The 27955-nt window shown below is 46.4% G+C and overlaps 2 protein-coding genes and 1 long non-coding RNA gene across 11 annotated transcripts in view; 1 reads left to right on the top strand and 2 right to left on the bottom strand.

Annotated features, from left to right (window-relative positions):
• The window catches only part of SYNE2 (spectrin repeat containing nuclear envelope protein 2), a 173918-nt gene extending 172212 nt beyond the window's left edge, over positions 1 to 1706 (bottom strand). For all 7 annotated transcript variants that reach the window (XM_040701588.2, XM_015287885.4, XM_015287883.4 and 4 more), the window contains exon 1: positions 1643 to 1706. The gene's annotated coding sequence lies outside the window, so the exon portion shown is untranslated. The remainder of the gene's footprint in view (positions 1 to 1642) is intronic.
• Positions 1116 to 11037, top strand: LOC107053593 (translation initiation factor IF-2-like). The gene is made up of 4 exons (XM_040701178.1): positions 1116 to 2098; positions 3932 to 4067; positions 5702 to 5793; positions 5884 to 11037. The coding sequence occupies exons 1-4, from the start codon at positions 1116 to 1118 to the stop codon at positions 5921 to 5923; spliced, it is 1251 nt and encodes a 416-aa protein (XP_040557112.1). The 3' UTR covers positions 5924 to 11037.
• Positions 11038 to 15890: 4853 nt separating this feature from the next.
• LOC107053571 lies at positions 15891 to 27757 on the bottom strand. 3 transcript variants are annotated; one of them, XR_006939471.1, is made up of 3 exons: positions 20946 to 27757; positions 18270 to 18362; positions 15891 to 16551 (listed from the first exon to the last, which is right to left on the bottom strand). It is a non-coding gene; the product is annotated as an uncharacterized LOC107053571 (long non-coding RNA). The 3 variants fall into 3 exon arrangements; XR_001466946.4 differs by having other exon boundaries at positions 20869 to 27757; XR_005860331.2 differs by having other exon boundaries at positions 18270 to 27757.
• Positions 27758 to 27955: the final 198 nt, after the last annotated feature.

The following is a 27955-nucleotide window of genomic DNA, read 5'->3' on the forward strand; positions in this document are numbered from 1 at the left end:
CTAAGCCCCACTGTGCCACATCCCATCGCTCCCTGCACTCTGTAACTCATCCCCATCCTTCCTGGCAGGTTCCAGGGAATGCACTCCCACCCTGCACAGCCCTTCCCCTCCTACCTGCTCCATCCCGGAAATCAGTTCTATGGGATGCCCTGATCTTGAGGTGAGGTGCTTGTGAGTGTGGCACAGTGGGGACCATCAGTGTGGGCAGCACTAATAGCTGCCAACACGCTGCCAAACAGCCACAGGGGTGGCAGAAGGCCATGACAGCTCAGCGGGTGCCAGAGGCTGTTGTGTGTCCATTTTCAGATATCATGCTTCAGAGGTGTAAGCAGAGGTTTTGTCAGCTCAGCCAAGCCACAACAATGAGCCACGATTCTGCACGTGGCACTTCTGTGTTCCGTGACAGGAGAGCACCCTGAGAGCTGTAATGGACAAAAATGATTGAACCATGGAAAAAGGGGGGAGAGGGCAAGTGGGACACAGCGCAACCTGAAAGGTGCGCCGATCCAACAAAGGATTGAGAGGCTGCAAGAGCTCTCAAACAAACTAACTGTAGGTTTTTGCCTGAGCACTTGGAGGGACTCAAGGAGCGTGCACCTGTTCTACTGCTCCATTCCTGCAGCAGCTCTTGCACAGAAAGAGAAGAAAGACTTAACTTTGAAGGTAACAGAGCACAGGAATAGGCCGCCCAGAGAGCTGCTGGAGTCTCCTTCTCTGAAGGTATTGAAGACCCACTCAGACAACTTTCCTGTGCAACCTACTGAATGGAACCTGTGCTAGCAGGGTGTTGGACTTCAGAGGTCCATCCGAATCTCTACGATTCTGTGATTCTCACCGTTCTGGGGGGATGGAGGGATCCTTCCCTCCAAGCCCTGCACCAGACACACGCTACACACCAAGCAACAGCCTGAGATCCCCACGTGCTGCACCCCACGCCGGCACCGCTGGGCACCGACTGCTGCAGGAGCCAACCGCTCCCGGAGCGGCGGAGGGAGGCGCTGGGGCAGGAAAAGAGAAAGAAGCGGGAAGCGCGGGGAGCAGAGCCCTCGGCCGTTAGCAGGGCAGGAGCGGCCCCGTAACTGCTAACGGGAAAGTCATTGCTGCTTTTCGCCCCGATGGGAACTTCTCCGGAACGAGTAACCACGCTGAGTTCTGAACGCGGCACCGAAGAGATGAGGACTTTACAACGGACGCTCCGCGCCCCCCACGCGAAGCGGAGCTGCGGGGGAACGGGCGCTGCCCGCCCACCGCCCACCGCTCCCTCTCCCCGAGCCCACACCGCCTCCCGCCGACCGCGGGGGTCGGGCCCGGAGCTGCCCCAGGCGGAGCCCCCACGCCCGGTTCCGGCCGCGTCCCGCAGCGAACTCCGCCGGGCGGCCCGCTCGGCCCCGGGGCTTCTCGTCCGTTCCTCCCGGCTACCACGCGGCGGAGGGAGGGAAGGGAGCGGGGAGGGGGGCCGGGGTGAAAGCGGGCGGTGCCGAAGGTGCAGCCGGCACCGAGGGAACAAAGGCGGCGGGAACAAAGAGCGGCAGGTAGCGCCGCGGAGCGCGGCGGGGCAGGGGGCCGCTGCCCGCACAAAGGCGAGGCCGGGCCGCGCCGCGCCGAACTTCTGGCCGGGCGGGTCCCGGCGGGGCGCACTCACCGCGGGAGCGGTCCGGACATCGGCGGCGGCGGCAGCGGCGGCGGCAACGAGCGCGGGCGGCGGTAGTGAGCGCGGGCGGGAGGAGGGACCAGCACCGGCCGCTCCCCGCCCCGGCCGCTGCGAGCGCGCCCCCCGCCCGCGGGCGGCAAGGCGGAGAGGCCGCAGCCCTCACGGCACGGCACGGCCCGCGCCCCGCCTCCGCCTCCCCCCGCGGGGCTGCCCGCGGCGCCGCCTGGGAGCCGCTCCCGGCTGCTTTCGCTCGTTGTCCGGCGCTCCCGGCCGGAATGCCGCGGTTTTCCCTTCAGTGCCGCGCACAGTTCCGCGCAGGGCCACCTTCCCTCCGCGGGTCCCAAGCAGGGCGGCGGCAGCTGGCATTGACCGGGCAGTGCCCAGGGGTGAATGGGACCGACTGTGTGGGCACACCAACTTCAAGGGTTTTCAGAACTTCGGCGGAGGGTGGGCTGCTTTTCTTTCTTTCTTTAAATAAGGATAGGAAGGAATTCCTTCTATTTGTTCCTTTCGGTACTGTGTAGCTTTTGGCTATGGATTTTACAATGTTAGGGGGTACAGGTAATGAGAGCGAGATGGCAGAGTTCAGCTAGCTATCCGTAGAAATAGGTAACTTCCCCAAAACCACTTCCCATTTCTTCTCTGGAAGAGTGGTGATGCAGTGGCACAGCTGCCCAGGGAGTGGTGGGGTCACCGTCGCTGGAGGTGTTCCAGAACCACGGAGATGTGGCACTGAGGGATGTGGGCGGTGGGCACGGTGGGGTGGGCTGGGGTTGGCCTTGGGGATACTGGTGGTCTTTTCCAGCCGTAATGGTCCCACGATCTGATGAATCTGTGCAGATAAAACATCAGCCAACCTGAGTGGAAACAAACAAGGTCATAGAATTATAGAATCACAGAACAGTTTGGGTTGGAAGGGACCTTTAAGATCATCCAGTTCCACCCCCTGCTGTAGGCAGGGACACCTCCCTCCAGAGCAGGTTGCTCACAGCACCATCCAGCCTGGCCTTGAATGCTTCCAGGGAGGGGGCATCCACAAACTCACTGTGCAACCTGTTCCAGTGTCTCACCACCCTCACAGTAAAGAATTTCTTCCTATTATCTAGTCTAAATCTGCCCTCTTCCAGTTTAAAGCTACTGAGAGCTAGAAAGCCAAATGTTTCACTCTTTCATGACTGCTTAGGCAAGTGTCTTATGCCCATAGGTGTGTCTAAAGCTCTGCCAGGTTTGGGCACCTGATTTTCTGTAAAGAGCTTTTTTTCTTTTCTGGTCAGTAGTGAACCCTGTACCTTCCTGCCTGCTATTTTAGCTGGAGCCAAGAATGCAGTGTGTTGCGGAAGTGCCAGCCAAAGCTGGTTATAACCTGACTGCTCTGCCTTGGCAAACACCTGCTCTGATTCATGCTGCTGTTGTGCTAATATTATGAGTGCTGGGGTTCTCATCGAGTTTGTACAATGACAGTGTTGTCTGATGCTCCACGGACACAGAAGGCAGAGGGCTGCATTGGATGGGGCAGTGGATGCTCCATTCCTGGAGGCATTCAAGGCCAGGCTGGATATGGCTCTGGGCAGCCTGGTCTGGTGGTTGGCGACCCTGCACATAGCAGGGGGGTTGAAACTACATGATTATTGTGGGCCTTTTCAACCCAGGCCATTCTGTGATTCAATGATCCAGGCTCTCTGCCATAGTTTCCTAACTTCTGTGCTATGCTTACTGCTGTGCATATATTTGAAGTGAAACAAGCATCCTCCACTTGTTAACCAGCCTTGGCCGGTATATTTCAGTCTTGCGTTTAAGTACGGGGCAGAAGAAGTTGTGACATCAAATACAAGCTTTGTTACTTCAAGAATTATTCCAAAGCTCTTCTTCACTGGGACTGCAGAAAAAAAAAAGTCTCATGGAGCCTTTTGTGCTGCGGAGCATTATCACTCCGTGCTTTTCCCACTGACTTAGCCCTGCCATAAACTGTGCAGCTCCTCGTTCAGCTTACACAGTGCTGCAGCTCTCTGTCGTGCTTTGTCAAATACAGTGTCTATTTACACTTAAATTATTCATTTCATAATTAGCTTATGAAGTACTTTGAAGGCACAGCAGAAAGTATTACATTAAGTGATACTATTGGGCAGACAATGCAGACAATTACATAGTAACACCATTAAAAAGCCATTGCCAGACTCAAAGGTAAAATTAAGTCGTAAGTGCCTACTTTATATCCAAATGTTACATCTGTTGACACAGTACAACCTAAAACACTGAAAATAAGCTTTAATCTCTTTTTAGACACAGTCCTCCAGCTAGGAACTGCTGCAGACCTGACAGGTGTATGGGAGGCTCGCAAGCAGCTGCTGTGGGTCAGCCTTCATGGAAGATTATAGCTGGAAGCTGTGCAGCCAGGGCTCGACCAGCAATAGTGAAGGTGACTACAGTGGGATGAGAAGTTCTTATAAAGAGCGTGTGGTTGTTCAGCATTGTGTCCTGCCTTTCCCACACCTCTCCATCCAGCAAACACAGAGCTGGGCGCTGCAAGATGTGTCCTGTACAAGGCATCCAGGTATCTCAGGCTGTCAGGTCCCACATGAGATAAGGACATGAACTCCATGGTAGCACATCCCTCCTGCAATGGAGAATTTGCACGACTGGAATCCAGCACTGGAGGGAGAGAAAATCCCCACATCTGATGGATAAAATGTTAACTCTGAAGGATAGTAATGTCTGTGTAAACCGTGTTTGTTTGGATACTCCAAGTCATGTTTACACTCTGGTGTGCCAGAATGAACCTTTGGCCTACTGACCCTCCTCTTTCTCCTGCATGCAACCCCTTGTGCTGTGCCAGCACACTGTGTATGCTGGAGCTGGGAGTTAGATGACAAGTAGCCCAGAGGAACAGTATTTTGTTTTCAGATGGATTGCTCTCGGGGTTTGATGGCAGTGAGGATACACAAACAGGTACAGTTGAGGGGCAGCAGAATCTAGCAGAGAGATGGGCACAAACAGTATGAGCTGGAGCTGGTAGCAGGATGGTACAGCAAGAGAATAAGGGACCAGCACCATGCCAGAAACCTCCATGACCACACCTGGCTGCACTCCTTACACCCCATCCCCTGCAGGAGAGAGAAGCAGGAAAGGGGAGAGTTGAGAGTAGAAACTCATTTTTGGATTCTCCTTCCCTCCTCCCTGCTGCCACAGCAACACAGAGGAAACATGGTGGCACTTGGGGTGGCAGTGCTCTGATGGAGTGGTTGCCTTACACGCCATCCATTATGCTGGTGCAGCTCTTTGTGCAGTTGTGCAGTCAATCAGATCCAGAGACGGCTTAAAAAAGGCAGCACCCTCCCTACCCCCATTATTTTCACCCTGGCTCAGTGCCCAGGTATGATTTACCCCATCTCTGCAGAGGTGCAGCTGGAGCAAGAGCGCTGGGGGGGAAAAGAAACAGGGGAATAGGGATCAGCTTAAATACACAGTGCCCCCTCCCCCACATGGCCCATGGCACAGTCCCTGGAGGAGAGACTCTCTTGCTCAACAACCACAGGCAATGTATTTGTCAGAATTAGGGAGATCAAAAAAGAGGAAATAAAGGTTGAATCCATGCAGGCACGTGCACTATTTGCATACTGTTTTCCTCTGCAAAACATAAAAGGAAGCCTGAATGTAATCATGTTAGGAATGCTCCCTTTCCCCTCCCATTTAATCTAAGCATTATGTATGACATTATCCTCAGAGTAGAAGGCAGCAACCCCGCAGACCACTTAGGCACAGACGTCGCCTTTAACACATAACTGTTCCTGCTGAGGTCGGTGGCAGCACTTGCATGTTTAAAGTTACACATACTTAAATGCTTTGTTAGGTCACCAGCTAATTTAAGAACAGAGAAGCTCAGCTTCGGAAGAGAAAAACAGGTTAACAATACTAAAGTTGCAGCAAATGTGTAGGAACACTGGAATAGGTTCATCATTAGTGAATCTACACTATTCAAAGTAAATATTTCACCTTTTGTTTTATTCCATTTTCCCCCCAATTCTGCCTGTGGACTATGGTTTCTGGCTAAAGAAAAGACTGAAGACACCTACAAATCAGTGCCAGAGCCCTATAGCAGCCACCGGGAGCCTGCACCACACACCTGTATCTTCCCATACAGTCTTGTATGTGAGATGTTTCATGTGGGGAAATGTCTTAAGGTAACCAAGAGGGAATGCTGAGCACAGATTGGTGTGAACTCCCATGTTTTCCAGATTCAAGGTGCCAGACTCATATGGAGACAGCCCAGGTTAGTCTCGTGAGGACAGCGATCTGAACTGAACAGAGCTCATGTGTTCCACTTATGACACAGCCCCTGTGCATGAATAAAGTTTTCCAGCTTACATTTTCCCACCTTTGTTAGGCAAGAGGCACAACTTCAGGTTCCAGCCAGAAAACGAGAAAGTAACTGCTGAGCACCCTTAGTGTCAGCTAAGTGGAGTTTCTCAAATCCTGGGTTTCTGTTGAGGTACCACCAACCTGCCCACATCCTGCTTCAGGTATTAAGTGCCTTTTTGGATCCTCCTTTGGAATGCCTTGCATTCTTGCTGATCCTTGGGACTTAGCAGGCAGCTTTAGAAGCCTGTTAGACTGATCATCAGACCTTGACCTGATCTTATCAGTAAACTCAGGCAAGGTTTTGGAATCAGAATCCCTTTATCTTAAACCCTAAAGTTTATTCATTTTGTCATTAAGTTAGTTTAATAGAAGAAAAAAGAAATGTGTCTTTTATCTTTAGCCGTTCACAGCTGCAGCTCCTGTACTGCAGTGTATTTGCAAGAGGGCTATAAGCAGCCTGCCACCAAGACTACACTGATCCTATCAGCTTTACCCTCACCCCCCAGGGCTGGCTGGTGTCTTGGAGCACCCTGCACCCCAGCAGCAGTGTGGTGTCTCAGTTTCAGCAGAGAAGTTGGGTAAGAGAAACCTGTCAAGAAACAAGATTGAGTAATTTCAATCACCACCTTCAAAAATCTGTGCCCTTGGGCCCTGGCCAGCTGTCCTCTCTGACAACATCTTTACTGCCAACTTTACTCACAGGGACACGAATGTAAATCTAGTGTGAGAAGAGGATTAATCCCATTCTGCTTTTTATGGCCTATGAAGTGTGTGCTGCCCTGCTGTTGCTACACAGTGGTAAATAATACAGAAAAAGGGGATTCAGGCTGCTATTGCATATTTAAAATTTGTAAGGAAAAACAAGTAATCCTAGAAACTACCAACCAGTGCAGTGTATGTGCATACAAGGTTTCTTTTAAGTCAGAAGTTAAGAGCCTGTACCTTGCCAGATGCTGGTTGAGGTACATTACTTTTCTCCTGCAAAATAAGATTAGCAACACTAATTTTCCATGCATCCAAGTCTGGGATTTTGTCTGCAAGGAGATTAAAGCCCAGGCAAACGTGGGTCTGCCTGGATACTGCCCTGCTCCGTGCACAGCTCTCATTTGGGATGAGATCTGTGCTATTTAGGAACCCCACTAAAATGATTATTTCTTCACTGATGACTCAGTTGGCTGAGATCTGCAAGAAGAATGGAGGGAATTAGATGCCTAATTTCCTAAATTTCAGTAGAATGTGTGTTCCTGATTCCTTTAGGCTGATGTTTTCATACATATAAAAAGACTGAAGAAGGTTCTTTTATTATAACATTTAGGATTGGATTTCAGGCAGTACCTTTTGATTCCAGGTTTCTATAATCTCATAGCAGGACCTCAATGCAAATACTACTAGTTGTTAGGACTACTAATAGTGTAACTGCACAGACTTGTCAGCAGAAAAGCAGCTGAGTTAAGTAAGTGTTCAATTAAAGATGCAGAACGATGAGTATTTATGCATGTCTGAAAAGCAGACGATATTGATAATGAACCCCGGGGCAGGAAATATAAATAATCTACTACCTTTAATTCATTACCTTTATTATTTTCTGATTTATACTGTTTTATAGCTCAAAAGCCTCATTCAGTCCTTACTTCCGCAAAGCTGCCATTGCGTATAGCGTAACATTTGCTGATATACAGAGGATATGTAGGCATTTGCCAAAGTGGAAATCCATCTTCCCAGTGGATGTCGATGTGCCTTCTACCTCTTTGCTTCATTTCTCAGTCCTCACAGCTCCAATTTTGCTCAGAGCAGACAGAAAATGGGGACGTGGAGGACAGACCGCAGTGATCCCCTGTTTTGGTAGGTAGTGCTGTTCGTGTTGGCATCGTGGATATATTTAGTAAACTGTCATCTGTTATAATTGATGTGGGGCAGCTCTGATGTTTTGATAAGCACTGACTGGGAGCATCACACGGAGTCTTTAAATTGCTCCTTCATTTACACACCCGTCTATTTTGAAAGCAGCTTTAGGGGCTGTGTCCTCTCCCTTAAGTCCACTGCGAGGTTCCCAAGCTACTGAACCTTCTGCAGCAGTGCAGGAAGCCTCCAGCTCCTGAGTAAATGGCTCTGTATTGACTGCTAAATAGTTTTCATGAAACCAAGTGGAATGTGTGCTAAAAAAGAGGCTATTGCATTTTCTGACTGTGTCAGGCTCACCCTGTGGCATGGCCCAGTCCGCCTGGCAGTGTCATCTTCCCCATGACAAACCCAGCTATTCTTGGCTGCTGAGGCCCTATTACCAGGCATGAGGGAATTACTGCACCACCAAAGCTCTGCTTCACAGAGGGCACTGGCCAGCACTGTGCCAGCACCCACCACGTGCCTGTTTTCTCCATCTATTTTTCCACACAGCTTTGGGATCCTTGTGAAGGACCACACAGCCCTGCTCCCCACAGTTCTCCTCCCACCCCCCAGATGCAGATCATGCCCCAGCTTTGGTCACCATCTCCTCAGTCTCTGGCTCTTGTTCTGCAGAAATTAGTATTTTTACTGAATTTCAATTTCTGCAGAATATCTACTGATGCACAGGCCAGCAAAGTGCTGTGTTATTTATCACACGTACTGCTGGTGTTGGAAAAAGCAAGCTCAAAAAAGCACACCTTGCAGGCACGAGGGAAACTTCTTGATGATCGTAGTTCTGGAATGTATTATTATGAGGGTTTGTAGTGTTGAGTGTGTCATTTGGGGTGCCTGTGCCCACTGCTGCTGGAGGTGGGCAGAGGTGAGACAAGGCCCAGCCTCAGCTGGTCGAAGCCATGTCTGGGTTTCTCTGGGGTCTGGTGGATGGGGGCAAAATGGTCCCAGTGGATGGTCAGAGCAAGAGGACAGAGGAGTTCCCAGCAGAGAAGAAGCTCATACAGATGAGAAGCAGCATCTGAAAAAGGGAGGAAAAATAGGCATGAAGAGCAACAAAATCCTGACAGGAATGTGGCTCTGATAGAGGGTGGTTAACACAAGACCTCGCTGCTGCTTCTTCCCCAACTCCAGCCAGGTGGTTTTCACCTCTTCAGCACTGGACCGGCATTTTTGGGATTCATATATCCCGGCCTAAATGAGCCAATGCATCTGAAAAATAGCCCTGAGGAAGGCATGTGTGTGGTTTTCTGTTGGGTGACCAGATTCAGTGCATGGGACCACAGCTGACAGGTCAGAAAGGGGGGGAGCAGGGCTGCAGCTCGTGGCAGCTCTGCCCATACAGGCGAGTGTGAGCCACTTCTGTATCTAAGCCAGGCAGCCACAGAGATGGGATCCCATGCTGAACCATCACAGCTGTGCCACATAGAATCATAGAATAGCTCAGGTTGGAAAGGAACTTAAAGATCATCAAGTCCAACCACCCTACATCGGATCTAGTGGTGGGAGGCCCCACAGTGGGTCATGTCAACCAGCAAACACAACAGAAGACTGCTGTTCGTGGAGGTACTTTTTGGGATGCTTTCTGATCAACCTGATCTGCTTTACTGAACTAATTAATCACATGGTCACATCGTCACAAGGTGTAATGTGTGTTGTTTTATGCTGTGTCTAAGCACATCTGCCTGCTTGCAGCTCCCTTTTCCCTCCCCATGGCACATGTGGCTGTGCACAACTCATTGACCGCACTCAGGGAGATAAAGTAACCAACAGCTCCTTGCAAAGAGTAACATCAGCTTCTGGCTTGGCTGGTTTAGCTCCCTGACTCAAAGTGGGATTCAGAGCTGGATTCATCAGTGGTTCAATGAGCTGAACTGTACCCCAAAGCCATCCCTGCAGTGTGGCCAGGCTCAGGTGGAGCAGAGTGGGACCACAGCAAGGCCTGCAGTGCCAGCCAGTAGGAGAACAGCAGTGATGATGACCAGACGTGCAATGAATCAGATGTGTCACCTGCCTGGGATGAGAAGCCAGGTCAAGGTTTCATCAGGTGATACAAAAAAGGCTGCAGGCAGACATGAATAAGCACACTGTGTTTCTATAAACATTACTTGATATAAGAAGACATCTCATTATGAAGCTTGACGCTTGCTTCTCTAAGCAAAGGAATGCTGGATGTGGGGCAGCATGTGCTCGTTGAAGCAATGAGATTGCTCAGCTGTGAGTGTCCCTGAGAAAGCCCTGGGTGACACAGAGATTCTTTTATTGCTCTGCTACCACGGACCAAAACAAAATGCAAATATCTCTCCAGTTCAAAATATTACTCCATGCTGTTTTAATAACAAAGTTCACTGCATAATTTGGCTCTATGCTTCTTATTCACTTTCGGTGAGTCCAAAAGTAAATTGGGAAAGGGGTGAAAGGCTAGAAGTGCAAAGATAAGTTGCTTACAGCTGATGTTTATTTCATGCCATTAAACCTTCATTTTCAGTGCCAGTAATCCTTCATTGTGATGACAACTTCAAAGATTGCTTGTAATTATATTTTAATGAAAAAGCTGAATCCAGAGGTGTAGATGCAAAAGAGCAATTGCCTACTGTGCGTTGTGTTTAGAAGGGACAATTAACTGCGCATTCCAGGGATGGATTGAAAGGATGGATTTTAACGGTGACGGAGTTTAACCATCAGGAAAAGCTTGGCTTAAAGGAACTGGCTGCTATTTTAATTTCCTTTTTACAATGGGTCCTTACTGTTATTTCAGTTGTTAAAGAAGGATTGATCTCAGTGACAGCCAGAATTAATGAGGTGTGACTAACCAGGAGGGCACCTGTAACCTCTACTTGTTCAAAGGAGTCTGTATCTAATATGCATTTATTCAGACTCCTAATTATCTCTTTAATACAACTATTAGAAGTGATGAATGATTTTTTTTTCTTACTATGTTAAAAAAAAAAAGGTTATTTTTCATATAGATCAGACAGGATGGAGGTCAGTTTACAATTAGAAATGAGGAATCATTTGCTTTAAAATGTGTTTTTACTGTATCTTAAATGTCCTGAATACATATAGGGAAAGAGCTGACACTTCTAAAATATTAAAACAGACTGATTTTTTAAATAAAATAACATTTTCTGTGATTGGATTTGTACTTTTTATGGGTTTCGGTATCTCAGGAATGAAAGCTCTTCATCTTCTTCCTTCCTTCCTTCCTTACGTAAGAGGAAGAAAATGGATTTTTCTTCTTTTTCAATTTCCAATCAGTTTCTTGAGCTACCCTTAGCCAGGTGCTGAACAAACGCTGAATGATGGACATGCTCTTCCCATTCCTGCCCAGCACTCTCCTATGGAAGGCAGGACCCCCATCCTCCAGGACGCTCCCGGAGCTTCAAACGCCGTCAGGACGCAGGCGCCGGAGACATCACGAATATTACGGCTGTGTTAAAGTGGGGCTCGTAGCCTCATTTCCAGAAAAGCAAATGCAATTGAACAAGCACGAGAATCCCGGTGTCTGTCGCAGCTCCCGCGACTTGCAGAAGCAACACTGACATCTAGCGGGGCAGCGTGTTCCGCAGGCTGAAATGGGAAAGGGAACGATTGGGTTGGAAGGGACCTTAAGGGTCATCCAGCCCCACTCCCTGCCGTGGGCTGTTTGCTCCCCACCAGCTCAGGCTGCTCAGGGCCCATCCATGGCCTTGGGCACCTCCAGGGATGGGGCACCCACAGTTCCTGGCAGCAGTGCCGGGGCCCCCACCGCTCTCTGAGTAAAAAATTTCCTTCCAACATCTAACCTGAATTTCCCCTCTTATTTTAAAGCCTTTCCACCCTTATCCTATCACTATTAGACTGTGTAAATTGCAGCGATCACTCTGGGCCAGCAAGTGATGAGCATTCAGGAGCAATTTATTGAAGCAGGAATGACCACCACTGGAGATGTTGGAACGGCTCCTACCAAAACGTTTTGAAGGTGTATCCCAATGATTTGTAAATGATGTGTGGCCCCAAGTTTCTGCACTTAGGAAGGGAGGACAGTCTGAAGACCGGCCCTGCTGTGTTTGAAACATGGAATCAAACATTTTGCTCTAGCTTTGAAGCTGACAGGTGAAAGCAGCAGAAGAAAGTGATTTTTGCCCGGTTTGATCCATTGCATGCTGTATAAATGCAGAATAAATGCAGTATAAATGCAGAATAAATGCAGCATGCGGTATGCACCATCCCATTGCAGTCATGAAAACATGAGTCAGGAATTTTCACCTATGTCGCCCTGTGTGCTTTAAAAGGATGGTTTGACCAGAAGCTGGAGCAAAAGAGGAGTTAAAGGGAAAGGTGTTTCCTTGGAAATCTGAAAAAGCAATATCTAGTTTTATAGGCCTGATCAGAATCATGTGGAAGCGAATGGTGAGCTTCCCACGGCTTAGAAATACGTGCAAGGATGCTGGGAAAGCCCACTGTGATGGCACCAGGAGAACTCACTCAGCTCTGCAGTCGGTCATGCCAGAGTAGGGACAGACCCCTCAGCATCAGCAAGAGAGTCTGAAATGACAGGAGACAGCCATGCATTTAAGATCTGTTGTGCTTTTGCATCTCAGAGTGCACAAGGTCTATCCACAAGTATCCTGTTTGGAAATTGTCATCACATGTCAAGCCTTTAAACTGTATTGGCTCCCTACTGGTTAAATTTGCCTCCAAGATCTGAATTCCCCACCAGAAACAATGGAGGTAGGAGCAGCTTCCAAAGGCAGCCCCAGGGCTTCCCCAAGGAAAGGTGACCATGAGGCAGCAGTGATGGGGATGCCATTCTCCCGCAGGCTGCGCAAAGAACGTGGCCCATGAATACATGAAAACTGCTTTTTTTTTTGCTTTGAGTTTGGTGATACGCAGAGGAATGCCCAGTTTTCATTTATTTCAGGAGATTTCTTGAAGAGAAGATTTCTGTGGCTGCAAAGAATACTTACAAAACATGAAAAAATTGGACAGAAAATACACATGTGCTTCCCATATTCAATCGAGTCCTTCAGTAATGATTTCTGTTACACACAAAGCTAAAGCATTCCGCAGTTCAGCTTTGCTCATTAAAACCCAACGCAAATAGAAAACACTGATTGTTCAGGATTACTTCAGTGTTCAGGCTAAATCTCAAGGTAAATACTCAACTCATTTTTTCTGTTCAGGGAGTGTAACAGGCAGTAAAGCCTCGTGTCTCACAATACCTCTTTTATTGCTGCAGCAAGATCTCAGACCTTATAAGGTCCCGGCCTGTGAGAAGGGAGGGATGTCAATGCAAAGAGGGATGCTGCATCCTCCTCATCACACACCTTCTTTTGTTTGCCTTTGCAGTCAGATGTTTAGTTAAGGCTTTATTAGGATGCTGAGACTCAGCATCATCTCTAAGGGCAGACTGGTATTTCACACTTGCCATATATGCTTTAAGCCCAGCAGACATGCACACATTGGCACCACGCTCTGCCCAGCACAAGCGTGAAAGCTGGAAGCCTTGCTGCCCTCCTGTGTGTGCCAGCTTGTGCCTTACAGCTCCCAGCAGCCTGCAGGCAGCCCTGAGCATTCAGTCCCACCCCTTCTTTCCACTAAAGCTATTGCTCAGCTCACAAACACAGTGCTCCTGTTCCTTCCACGCGGAACAAAGTGCCCGTGCCAATAACCGACTTCCCTGCCAAGAGCCAGGAGGTCTCTCCTGTTCCCTGCTCAAGGTGACCAAGCAGCAGTGCTCTTTTTTGTTTATTTACCATCCGTGCCTTATTTTCAACCACACCATGTGGCCCATAGAACACAATAAGTAGGGAGTCCTCATGTCAGTCAGGGGTTTTGAGGATGAGAACATCACTTAACGTGACACCTGTGGGCTATCTACATCCTGTGAGGCTTTCTTCTTGACTGTGGGTGAGACTTGCTTGAAAATCCCACATTTTGGGGTAGGGCATGGAGCTGTTGTGCAGAGGGGGCACACACTGCCTGAGGTGTTGTGATGGGCGTAGGAATACATGAGGGCATTGCCCTACACTCCTTCCTGCATTGACACCGACATTTTGCAGGTAGGTGGTGGCAAGGTTTGCTGAATCCCCACAGCTGGATGCACATCACACAGGTGGCCTGCAGGGAGGTGTGTTTGCTTGCATGAGCTCATGGTTTAGCAGATGTACAACCCAGCTGCAGCTTGGCCTGGTGTTCCCCTTCTCCCTGCCTTCAGGCTGGATGTGGCTCTGGGCAGCCTGGTCTGGTAGTTGGTGACCCTGCCTGTGGCAGGGGGGGGGTTGAAACTACATGATCCTTGTGGTCCTTTTCAACCCAGGCCATTCTATGATTCTATGATTCTACCTCTGCTGCACTAAATTCCCAGCACAGGCTGAGGTATCCTGCAAGGTCTGTCTCTGTTACTTGGGTATTTGCATACGTGTATGAGCTAATCCCGCTGTGTTTGCAAAGCTCCTTGATCTGTGTGTTCACCCACAATTTACGAGTAAATGTAAATGAGTAAATGCAAATGAGAACACAATACAGTTTGAGCACATAGCTGCAAAGACCTTGACATTGTGAAAAGCAAGCCTCTGGTAAATGGGTAATAACTTCACATTGCAAAGATTATATGCCATTTAGATAAGAACATGCCACCTCTTCTATTACTCTTTACAATGGCTTGAGTTTAATCACTGATTTGCTGAGAGGAGCTATGCCTTCACTCCAGCCCTTGAAGTGACTCTCTGCTGCTTGCAAAGGTGCAAATGATCCCAAAGAAGTGGAACCGTGGTGATTATTTGCTGTCCCCTCTCAGCCCTTCTAAAGACACAGACTTTCTTGCATTTTCATGACCTGCCTCACCCCACTGCCATTTGCTAGAAGGGGGAATTTGGCTTATTTCCCCAGTCCAAATGGCTTCCCTCATTCTTTTCAAGAGATGCAGAAGTTCCTGCAGAAGATCCTGCCCCATCCCTGGAGGGATTCAAGGCCAGGCTGGATGTGGCTTTGGGCAGCCTGGTCTGGTGGTTGGCAACCCTGCACACAGCAGGGGGTTGAAACTCAATGATCATTGTGGTCCTTTTCAACCCAGGCCATTCTATGATCCTACGATCCCCAAAGAAGTGACTGGTGGTATCCAGAGCTGGGTTCCAGCTTTGAGCCAGCACTCTTCCTGAGCTCTGCCAAGGCACTGATTTATTGTGCTTAAAGCCACGGCATGATGGGGATTAAAATCAATCATACAGATGATGCATGGTCTTTGCTCTCCAGGCTCTGGACAGCTGGGCCTACAGTAACTCCTGCATTTATTTAAACAGGTGGCAAGCAAAGTAAGACAAACTCATTCCATGCTCTTTTAATTCTCTGAAATAGATCTGAACAATTTTGCTGTTTACACAGCATATGTATAACAGTCAGTGAGGCAAAACAAAATTCTGTGATGTCGTTCTTTGGACAAATACATTTGTAGGAAATGGTATGCATTCCTGAGTCCTGTAAGTAATAGCAAATAGCCCTTATTGCAATCTACAGCATGGCTGCCCTGTGTGAGACCCAAGTGGGGCCTGCAGCTCAGATGCACACCCTCCTGCTTGCCATTACACGCCCATGTCATCAGATTTGACTTTCCTGCCTGGGATTCTACATCACCTTCTTCAAAGTCACTGCACAGTGGATCTGCTCTCGCGCGTGACCAGAAGACTGCAGGGAAGTGGAGAAGGGAACTGAGACATCATTCAGTGCGTGAACTCTTCAACTCTCCATTGCCATTTCAATTGTCTTATTGTGCTGCAGATACCTTTTTAACTCAGAATTTGACTCACGTACAAACACTGAAAATATCTGGCCACTGAGAGAACCTCTTTCAGCCGTATCTTTTTCCACTCAATGTCTTTTCTAAAAGAAAAGCGTGGAGGAGCTCATTGGTGAGGGTCAATGAGTTCATACCAATACCGGGGGAGGGTTAAGAGCACAAATACATACTTGTATTAAAAACACAGAGCAAAAAAAAAAAGTCCATAAATTTTCTTTAAGTTTGCTCATGTTAAGTAGCAAGTATTTTAATGACAGCACAACACAGATGAGTTATCCAGAGAGAGACTGACAGACATCAAAATCTGGTGGGGTGAACTCAGCATTTGCATTGCTCTTTCACTTCAGACATCTCTTTCCTTTCACATCTCGGACTCACTTTCTGTTATCAGAATGGCCATGTATTTGCAGAAGAGAAACATGGACCTCTCTCCTGACAAGTACATTTCAGTGGCATGAAAACCTGCGCCAATAACTCTGTGAGACAAAACAGCAAGGGATTCACATGCAGATTTCTGCTAAGCCCGCACCCAATTTTACACACATCAGGTAGGATTCCAAAGAGGAAAGACAGCTGCTGCTAGAAAGGCTGGAATACTTCTGCTTTACAAAGCGGCAAAGAGCAGAGCCTGGGCCTGATTACTTGTCTGCTAGATGGCTCCCACCTCCAGAGAATCAGCAGAGATGGTCTCAGCCTGGTAAGAGACCAAGAAAATCAAGCTCAGACCTGTGCCTTGTAGCACGGTTTGCTCTGAGTTGCCACATGCTGATTTGCACCACTTGGATCCAAGGCTCTGCCCTGAGCCATCTTTTTACACCGTATGGCTTTAGATATGCTGCTTTCCCAGAGGCCCTGGACCAGCAGCAGATTTCTGAGGGAAGAAGAGGATAAAGGTAAATTAGATATAAAATATAAGTTAAGCCTAAACATAAGCATAAACATGGCAAAATAAATAAATAAATAAATAAAAACCTAATTGGAAGACCTCAACAGTTTTAATTCATTGTTTTTGGGTACCTTCTCCACCCACGTGCCCTTGCTCTGCTCCCTGTAACTCCAGCACCTACGCAGCATGGAGGTAAAGCCCGGCTGTGCTGTGCTGGCAGCATTGGCTCTGGTGGGAGCTGCACTGTGTGGCCTCATGGGTGAGAGGCACAGGCCGGACGGTGAAGCTCAGGGCAACCTCTGATCTCTTGGCTGTCCCTCGATCTGTATTATCTCTGCAAACATGCCCTTCCCTTAATCTCTGCATAATCTTTTCCCAGACGGAGTGATTAAAAAGCCATTCCGTGTCTTTTCACTGGCTTCTTTTAGCTGGACGTCTTGCAGCTGCCCACCCTTCAGCCCACTGTCTGCAAATTCTGTCCTGTGATTTTTGTTTCTTAAAGCAGACTTTGCACTCCTCTGCCAGCCAGGCTTTTTATACCAACCCTTCCTCAGGTGAAGTACCGTGGAGCTCTATTCAGATGCCTGAAGCCTCCTTTGGAAACAAGCTGTGATCCAGCTCTGCTTGTTTCTTAAACACTTTTCTTCATGAATTTCTGCCACCTTTTCTGGGCCGGTCATACCCACAGGTCAGAACGGACAGCACAGGGGAAGTGGGAAGTGAGGCCTCCTCACCAGGGCCTGCTCCTGCCCTGCAGCAGGTCTGGGTGTGCAGAGGGGTTGGTACAAGGACAGCTCTCTCAGAAGCACACCTCTCTCACAAGGACACCTCTTCCACATGGGTACCTGCCCCATATGGACACCTCTCCCAGCCCAGCCAGGGCCACCTCCAGACCCCAGGGCCTACCCTAGGAGAAAGCCACCACAGACGCTGTGGCTCTCGGCCACGTGAAGTTTGGATTTGCTGTCGGTGGGTCAGTATCTGTTAGCAGGGATTTCTCCGGAAACCTTCCCTGCTATCATCTTCACAATGATCCTCTGCTCTGTTTTTGCACTTCTTTGAAGCAGTTAGATGTCAAATACACGATACATGCACTTGTTTTGTGCATTTTACTGTTTTGGCATAGTTAGAAGACATGAATATGAGTTTGGCATCAGTTTTCCAGCACAATGGGAGAAGACATTGTAATAATCTTGTACTTCCTACACTTTTCTTTTGAGTGCTGCTCGGTTACGTGAGGAAGAGCTTGAAAGCAGCTCTTACAAAGTATCAGTTTTGTTTTATCAAGGACTATGTGGCAGTTAATACTTCAGATTTTAATTGTCAGCAAGGATACATCAATGGTTTCAATGAAATGTTTTTGCAGGGGGGTGAGAGGGTTTCTGGGTCTGAAAGGCTACATGGAAATTATTCAGAAGTGCACCTGAGGTGTTGATTGAACATAGATCTTCAGGCACTTCTCATCTGCTGATCTACAAAGGATCAACTTCTATGTTTTATTCATATGGAAGCACAGAGAGAAGAAATACCTTTAATAAGGTTTTCACCTTCTGGTAACAGCACAATGCCTTTCAGAGGTGTTAAGAACTTCTGGCTCCTCTGAGCTTTATTTGGAATTAGGAGAGGCCTGGAGGCCCATTAAACAATTCTAAACCATGACCTAAATAATTTCTCTTACATCTCAATCTGTTTATTGTTCCTACCTTCACCATCTTTGCAGAGTATTTCAAGACTAAGAAAGCAAGTGTTCATTCTTTTTTTCCCAAGGGCCACCCACATACAAGCTTCCTCCATCTCTGCATGAAAAGAGCATTCATATTAGTAACTGTATGTGGCCAAAAATGCAGCTGAAACCAGAAGGCAACAAGTAATTATTTGTACAAGCATTTTAAATTTATGTTTTTAAACCATTTAAGTCAAAAGCTGTGTCATATCAGATTTGTTGAAGACATGGCCCAGGTTCAGGGATACAGCTAATAAAACTTGGCCAGGCTTACAGAGAACACGATCTGAGGTTTGGATTTGTGATTTCCTCCAATTTCCCATGTTTCTGCAAATGTTTGGAATGCTCTGACAAAAATAACTGCATTTTAGTTCAGGGACTGATCTATTTGTGTTCTGGGGGTGCTGTGGGACTGCACCTCAGCAGACACTGAGCTCATGTTAAGAGAGCCTGACGTCCTGCAGTGTGGTTTTTCCAAGCGTTGTTAATAAATCAAAGTAGCTCATTAAGTTACAGAAAAAATACTGCATTTTCATCAGAAATCTCTCAGGCAGTTGTTATGTAGCTAAACACTGTGGTCAGCCACTTGAGCAAAACACAACGTGCCAAGACTTTGCTGCACATAGTGTGCAATAGCAGCACTATGAACAGCCTCTTGCACCATTCAGATTCCATTTCATTCTTGGTATAAAAGTCCTGGTTCTGCTCTCATGAGTGTTTTGAGGAAGGGCAGTGATTTTGCTGAGCAAAAAAGGTGTTCTTATTAAATCTGCACTTGAAAGAGGGTTGCTAGTCATTGCTGTACTGAGTTTGTCTTGCTCTCTCCATTTTTCCTTTGGATACGACACGGAGTAAGCTGGCATTACCATGGAACCCAAAGCCTGCGGACTCAGAGACTGCGTATTTCTCTAGGACAGAAGGGTCAGCTCTATTTTCATATGGATAACGTGCAGATTCAGTAGATTCACTAGAAAAAATAGAGTTCTACCCTAGGTAGGACTTAGGTAGGTTCCCAGCAAAGAAAAGCAGGTGAGAAAGCAGACAGAGCTAATGGTAAGAAAGCATACTAACAGAGATGTGCATGCATAGACATGCATCTACACACAGATATAAAGAGGTGGACAGCAGGACAGCCACATATTGCAAAACTACATTACATATAGTAAGCATCTTCAGTCTCCTAGACATAAAGGAGGAAGACATGAGATTAGGCAGAAAAACAGCAAAATTTAAGATAGGGGGAGCATGACAACTGCAGTCCTCTCATGAACAGTGTTTAGCCTTCCTTAGACCAGCCTGGCTAAGCTGGTTTTAAAAGCTCCTTCATCAGCAGTATGTAGTTTCTAGCACAATAAAGGGGCAAAACCAAACAATCCCGAGAATACAGCTTCTCAGCAGTTGAACCTACATTGCAAGTTCCTCCAGTCATGTTTGGTTAATGACTTTTTTTTCTTTCCAGAAATACAGTGATCAAACACATAAGCAGTTTCCCACCCCCTCCATAATGAATGCTTCTCTTTCTGTACATCCCATTTCATTGCTTGCTTCTCAGCAGCCATAGCAGATCACGAGGGTGGTAATAGGAGGTGTGCAGGCAAATTAATACAGAGCTCCTGCATCCTCACTGTGCTTTACACACAGCTGCATCACAGCTCTGTGAATCAGCAGTCTTGCATCCTTGGCCAGCTCCAACCGCTTACACACCCTGAGTCCAAACCTTCAGCTGCTTAACTTTCATTCCATCCAAAGGCAGGATTCATGGGGCGCCAACACAGGCATTGAAGCTACCAATACCTCTCGGTGCAGATCACCTAACACAGCTGGAACTGAATTTAGATTTCCCACCCCCTAGGTGAGTTTTTCTGTCAACAGTGACAAGCCTGGTGCCACGAGGCACCAAGCATACCTAGCCAAATGGGCTTCCTCTGGGTTTCGGGTGGAATGGGGACGTGTGCTTGCTGTCTATCTGAACCATGGCAGGATTCAGCTGAGATCCTGACCCTACCTGTCACTGCTGCCGGGGCAGCCACGGGCATTCCAGCTCAGTGACCTGTGAAACTGCCAGGACAAATGAGAAGGTGGCAGGAATTTTCAGACAACCATGGGGTCAGGCAGTTGCCACAGCAGGAGACTTATTGGTAGTTTTCTTGAACTGAGCCCAGTGGATCCATCTGAGTCCCATTTCTGGCATGCCAAGTAAATATCCTAGAAGCCATCCATCGTGACAATGCACTTTACTTAAGGACTTGGATGTCTGAGGGCAAGACATTAAATCCTCCTACATATTTTAACTCATCCGCCACTAAAATTTTAATTGCTCACTTCACGACGATATTTTTAAAGCTGAATTTACATTTGAGGGAATATCACATACACCCACATAATTCTGAGTGCTTTCTTCATAATTAAGAAAAACAGCAATCATCACGCAACCCTGAGAGCGAGAGCCTGCAGTACAGCTTCCATTCAAACTACTGGTTATACTGGTTCTGATTTGCCCTGGGACACATGGGCTGCATTATCTGGAAAAGGGTGCAGCTGTAAGGCAAGCAGGTTGTTGTGAGAATCATTGAGAGCACCTGGCCTTTTCCTGAGATCCAGAGCCAGGACACAGAGCACGTAGCATCCTAAAGATGGAAGACTGAAGATGTCTCACCGGTACTTTCAGCAGAATGAAAGAAGTTTCTCTGTGATATTGTGGATGTTCTCCATTTACCTGCAGTGAAGAGAACTATAATGACAGTGAATTAATATTAATGATCACATTTTAAAAAAGGCTTAGAAAGTTCCTTTCCAGGCAAGAGCTCTAACTGGTAGGCAGTCACAATGAAAGTGGGCAGATGCCCTGTGAAAAGGTGAACTCTTCCCAATTATTTGTAAGAATATTCACAACCAACTCACTGGGATTTAGGCTGGATCCTGTATGGCACATAACTTGAGGCATGTCATTTGTAGCCCTGCCTGAAGTGTGGGATGGGTTTTCAGAGTCATTCTCATGTTTGATTTGCTATTAGCTAACTCCCAGCAGCTCCCTCAACATCCTGTAGACATCCTGGACTCTCTGTCAAAGCTCCTGCCTTTCCCATTGCATTGCAGAGGAAGCCTATGGACATAATTTTGGCCTCTAGGTGATGACCTCGTTTGTAGTAGTTACAAACAGTTCTTCTGAAACTGAAGAGAGTTCATAATTAGTATGAACTATGAACATATTCCATAGATTGTGGCTTCTTTTCTCTGAACAGAAAATGAAAAAATGTTGTCAGAAAGAAGCCTTGGGAAGATTTCAGTCCTCCTACTCCAATGATGAGTAACTCGACACACGCTCGGACACGAACTGGCTCCATTTCATAATCTTGCCAATTTTGGATTTTCCAAGAAAAAAATGTCTGGAACTGATTAAAACGTGTAAGTGCACACGCTAAGGCAAATTCCCATCTCTTATGTATCTTATGTTAAACATACGGCTTCCCATAACATATCAAATCTCTGCCTTGCCTTTCTCCCCCTGCATGAACTGAGAGCAGGATGGTAAACTCCATGTCCTTGGATGGTGAACTCTCCTGCACCTCTCCCATGCAGATTGATTCCCAGTATTTCCTTTCCATTAGTGAAGTGTGGGACATAACTCTTTGATGAGTCTGAGTAACCAGAATACATCTAGCCTCTTTTTGCAAGGCACTCCGATCCCTTGGATCACAGATATGTTCTCATGGGCTGTATGTTCTCATGGGCTGTGCCAGTGGGGAGCCTGGAGCTGGGATCCCTGCTGCTCCCTGCATGCTCCAGCAAGAATCTGCTTCCTGCTGCCCCAGGTGCCCAGCCCTCATTTCACCTGCAGCACAGCTGGTTTGCAGGTACTGATGTAACTCCTGCTCTTGCACCCAAAAATCCACTCAGTATGCAATAACTCCAGTTGATGCAAATACGCATGAAAGGACTCATTCCTGTCTTAATGAGGACAAATATCTGTAAGGGATCTGTAGATATCATGGTGATAAAAAGGCTGCAGGTATTGTATAAGCAGAAATGTTCAGATGATATGTGGAAGAAGCCTTCTAATTCAGGGCTCTGAGTTGATTAAGAGCTGTGCATGAGCGCATTTTTCATTCTATCCCTTCTCTGATGCCTTGTTAGTAATAAAATATAGCTATAAAAGAACTTAGAGATAGGGGTGCATGCACTGGGTTAGCAACTAGTTTGTCTTTTCGATGTGTAAATGTTGTGGATAATAAAGGAGAGCATGGGATTGAAGGCAGGCAGCTGTTCCAAGTGAAAACAAGCTGTTCTTTTTAATCCCTGGTAGGCAGAGCGTAGAAATACCTTCTAGAAATGAGTTTCACACCAACAGCTAAATGTTATTAACCTGAATGTTTGAAAAAGCCAGAACCAAACCATCCTTCTCAGTGTTTGATTCCTCGTTCCTATTAAAAGAGAAAACAAACCCTACCCACCCACAAAGCAACAGACTTCTCCCCCGTCTTCCCAAATTTAACTATTTTGAGTTCCAAATCCTGGGCCTAAGAGGCAAAACACCCAGAGTCTTTCATTGCTCGTTAGTCTCTTCAGAGACAGATTTCCACTTTCTCATCATGAAGACAATACGTTATTCAATTAAAATAATTAAAATTAAGGGAACCTGGGAAAACGGAAGAAATTTAAGTGTAATGAAATCATTAAAAGTCTGCATCTCTTCCCAGTTGTAAAACAGAGTGGAGAGGAATTATGCATTCCTGTCCCTTGTGAAGTAGTCCTATGGATTGAACAAGCAATGACTGCAAGGCACTCTCATGCTGCTATTGAGAACATAAAATAATTTAAGACAGATTAAGGTCACCTTATCTGAATTATGCTTGAAGTGGCCAGTGGTTAAATACGTGGAATTAAGTTCACAGAAGAACAAAAAAGAATATAACAATACAGTTGTTCAGTGAAGAGCCGCAAAGACAATAAAGGGCCTGGAGGGAAGTCTGAGAAACATGGGTCTGTTCAGCCTGGGGAAAAAGAAAACTGCAGGGGGAATTAATTAATGTTTATGAATTTCTAAAGGGAGGTGGGAGGCAAATGGATGAGGCCAGGCTCTTCTCAGTGGTGCACAGCGATGGGACAAGGAGTAATGGCCTAAAACTTGAACAAAGGAAGTTCTGTAGTAACGTGTGGAAGAAAATCTTTGCAGTAAGAGTGGCAGAGCACTGGAACAGCTTGTCCAGAGAGGTGGTGGAGTCTCCTTCTATAGAGAGGAATAAAGACCTGCCTGGACACCTACCTGTGTGACCTATTGCAGGAACCTGCTCTGGCAGAGGGATTGGACTTGATGATCTCTTGAGGTTCCTTCCAACCCCTGTGATTCTGTGATCCTATCTGTGATTCTGTGACAACAACTGCATTCCCAGAATGACTTTGCAGGGGAGATCATATCACTACAGTCTCTTTTATTACTTATTTTTTTTAATTTCTGTTTTCTGTAGCAAATCATAAAATCGTACTTTCTACATCTGCATGCAGTCACCTAATCACTGCATTTGCAAGACCACGTGCCAATACAGGTGTGGATTAAAAACAAAAAGCAAGAGCTGAGGAGACTGAGTGACTATGGGCACACTCAGCCTTCACCCAGAGAGGCAGCAGTGCAATATAAATTACATCCTGTGCCACAGGAACACGTGCTCTGCCACCCCGAGGTAAACTAGGGACGCACTAAAGTCACCTTAGTCCATTCCCTGGAAAATCCAAGCTCTAAAGTGAAACATTCACCACTTACACACAGCTTGGACTTTCTGCTTTCGTTGCTGGTGTTCCTGCCACTAAGCTATTTGGGCCTTTGTGACTCAGTGTATCTGCTCTGCCAACAGACGAGATTTGTGAGGCACACAGTGACCTTCCCCTACCACACTAAAATACTGCAACTACTTAATAGTGTGTGAACAATGATACTTGCCTAAAGAACTTACAACAAATTTACAAAAGCCAATAATATAGGGAAAGCATTATGAAAGCAAACAAAGAATAACAAGGCACTCTTACATACTTAACTCTTAGCTTTATCCAGCAGGCATAAATGCACAGCCAGGTCAAACTGGCTTTAGGGGATTGCAGCAAGTCATTGCACTCCTTTCTTATTACAGCTGGTAAACTTTATAGCCTAGCAATAAATAACAAGAAACAGAAGAACCGTGCCTTATTCTTCCCAAACTACCCAACATTTTTTTTTTTAGCCATGGAGAATAATATCGCCAATAGACAGCCACATATTTATTTGTTTGTATCCAAAATTATCTAAAAGGAAGCCTGCCTCTGACTATCAGTACGTTAACATTATTAGCAATACAACAAAATCCTAGAAGCCTTGGAATAATAATCTTAACAGGAATCCAGACCTCTACAGCCTCTCCTTTCTATCCTCCATCATGCTGGGAAATTATTTATATTTTCTTCAAAAAACACTGACAAACAGATGCTTTGTGGCCAGGAAATGACCAAATTCAAGCTATTTCAGATGACAGAAAACAAGCCCCGCAGTTCTGGAGAATGCCCTGCCACCTGCTCCTCCAATTACTCTATGAGAGAAAAACAGCTGGCTGCCACTGACACAGATAAACGGTTCTCCAATGGTTTAGGGCTTCATAAGGCAGAACCAGTGCCCTAAATACACCTAGAAGCCAGTGGCCATCTGCAGGGATAGCAAGTGAGATGTTCTGCTTCATAAATGACTGCTGGCTCTGTTTCTGTCCTGTTACAGGATGGTCACGGCAGCAGCTGTGAGCATGATGTGTTCTGCACCTCCTCTGCCATCCAGTCCCACAGCTGTCCCATTGGACACTTATAGCCTTTGGGAATGTGGCCATGAGTATGCTGGTTTGCCACCTGTGGAAATGCGTATGTTACAATGTCACGCTTGCACTATCAGCTGAAAGGTATGCAGAACAGCTTTGGATCCGTTGTATTGCAGAGAGCAAAAGGGGACACATTTCAGTTGTAGGGTGCACTGCACGCTCCTTCTGGAGTGCCCATTGCAGCAGTTATTCACTTCAAAAACACCAAAGTAATTTAAAAGCTTCCTCAGTTCCAGTGCCATCCAGTTTTCATGCTGATAGTTCAAAGTTGAAGTAAAAAGTTTCAACCACACACACATAAAGACTTTGAGCTTTTTTATGTTACTGAGAGCATACCATAAAGACAAGTTTCACTACATCCTTTATAACCACAGTGATGGTTTTACCTGTACAGTTATTCAGATCACGCTCCAGAATTCATCATCAAGTTAATTATCAGATTTCAGTCTGTTCCGTATTTAAGGGGAGATTGTGGTTTGGCTGTGGGAAAAAGAAAACACAAAAGAAGGCAGCAGCTTGTTTTTCAGCTTCTGCTTTTGAATTTTCTGCTCGGGATCCAGGAAAAAGGGAAGCATTTAAATTAGGAAGCATGTATGTCTTGCAGGATTAGCATTGCACATTTCTCAGAAAGCAGAGAAATGGCAGCATGCCTTCCACCTCAAGATAGAAAAATTTACCACGAACCATTTCAGGGGTGGGTTTTTGTGCGTGTTTCTCTGACAAGCTGCTGATCTGAAACACTGTTTATCTTCCGTTTATCCCTCTTTCAGTAATAGCAGCCCTTCCATTGGTAATATCATTGCTTATGCTACGATAATGCCTCAAGTGAGGTTAAGGCTCTATGATGCAAACATATGCAACATATATAAGATGTACAATACAGGTAATGTATCAGGATTCATTTGGTGCTCTCTGAACCTCTTGGCCTTGAGGCAGTTTTACATAATTGATGTGCTCGATGTGAAATATTTCTGGGAGGGTCACTATCCAGATTTTATATGAAATTTCTGTGTAAGGATCTATTCATTCAGAAATCTAAATGGAAATGCAGAGATTTTTTTTTCTGAGTAACCCCAAGAGTGTATATTTGGGAAGTAAAAGGGCCCAAACCCCCAGATCTTGTCTCAGTTCATATGTTCTGCAGTCAAACATTAAATTCTGATCAGCTTTTTATTGAGCGGAAGTATTTCAAGGCAAGGAAAAAGAGAAGATTCTAATGCTCATGGTTATTAATGGAATGTCTGCTTCAGGCCTTTAAAATTTAAAACATGAAGGTCCCACTAGATTAACCTGACACGATGCGTATCACGGACCATCAGATTTCAACCTGTATTCATCCAATAAACTGAAGTGTATCTTCTGCTTGGCTAAAAAATTATTTCCAGAAACACATCTAATCTTCAACAGAAGACATGAAATGATGAAGAATCCTCGGCTTCTCTTGGGAATGGTTTCTGGTGGTTAACCATATAAAAATGTGTGTCTTATTTCATATTTGAATGCCTGCCTCCAGCCACTGCCTCTTATTACGCCTTTCTTCAATAGATTAAAGAGGCCTTTAATATCCTGTACTTTCCCCCAGGAATGTTCTTATACACTGCAATCAAGTCACTTCTCAATTCCTTTAGATTACTTTTAACAGCTTTAGTTCTTAAAACCTGCCAGTGTAAGGCATTTTTTTTCTAACCACCAGAACCTACTGCCTGAGCGTTTGCTCTATTACTTCCCAATATTCTTCTTCAGAAATGAGAACCAGAACTGTATGAACTGTCTTGTGGAAGGCACTGCTAAGGCCAAACACGAGAAGTACAATGAACATTGTTTTATTCCATTGTTTATGCATTGATTAATCCTTTTTTTTTTTTCTTCTGTCATAGCATTGTATGGCAGAGCCCTTATGTAAATGCTTATTTATTCTAACCCTACGTCCCTCTCAGTGCCAGTATCTTCCCAGGGTTTAGCCTTATATCTGATAGTTACAGCCTCCACACTTGGCTCTTTGATAGGGTGTGATGCTTGGCTCATTGTTTGGATGGGATGTTTCTACTGACATTCTGGCCATTTTTTATTCAGCCTCCATTAATTTTTGCAATGACTTTTTGCAGTTGCTTCCAGGTCACTGCTAGAATGCTGTACAAGTCTGGGCTTTCTTCTCAGACAAGTCTTTCTTCAGCCCAGCTTTCCTACAGACTTTCTTGTAATGGACAACACAAATTCCATAGGCACAGTGTTAATGAGAACACCAGGAAGTACGGAGCGAAGCAATTCACAAAGCAGCAAACAACAATTTTTGCTATACTGTGTAGACATAATGGCCCTGGAAAAGACCACTAAGATCATCCAGTCCAACCAGCTGTGTCCCTCAGTGCCATCTCCATGCTTCCTGAACACCTCCAGGGATGGGACTCCACCACCTCCCTGGGCAGCCTGTGCCAATCCACTGCCGCTCCTTTGGAGAAGAAATGTTTCCAAATATCCAACCAGAACCTTTCCTGGCATAACTTGAGGCCATCACCTCTCATCCTATCATTGCAACCTGGGAGCAGAGGCCAACACCTACCTCATCGCCACCTCCCTTCAGGGAGCAATAAGATCCCCCCAGAGCCTCCCCTTCTCCAGACTAAACAACTGCAGCTCCCTCAGCCGCTCCCCAGCAGACTTGTGCTCCAAACCCTTCACAGCTCCGTTGCCCTTCTCTGGACACACTCCAGGGCCTCACCATCCTTCTTGTAGTGAGGGGCCCAGCACTGAACACAGTGCCCCAGGTGCGGCCTCACCAGTGCTGAGTATGGAGGAACCATCACCTCCACTTCGTATTCTTTCAAGTTTTTATTAT

The sequence above is a fragment of the Gallus gallus genome, chromosome 5 (genome assembly GCF_016699485.2).
Source record: "Gallus gallus isolate bGalGal1 chromosome 5, bGalGal1.mat.broiler.GRCg7b, whole genome shotgun sequence".
NCBI lineage: Eukaryota > Metazoa > Chordata > Aves > Galliformes > Phasianidae > Gallus > Gallus gallus.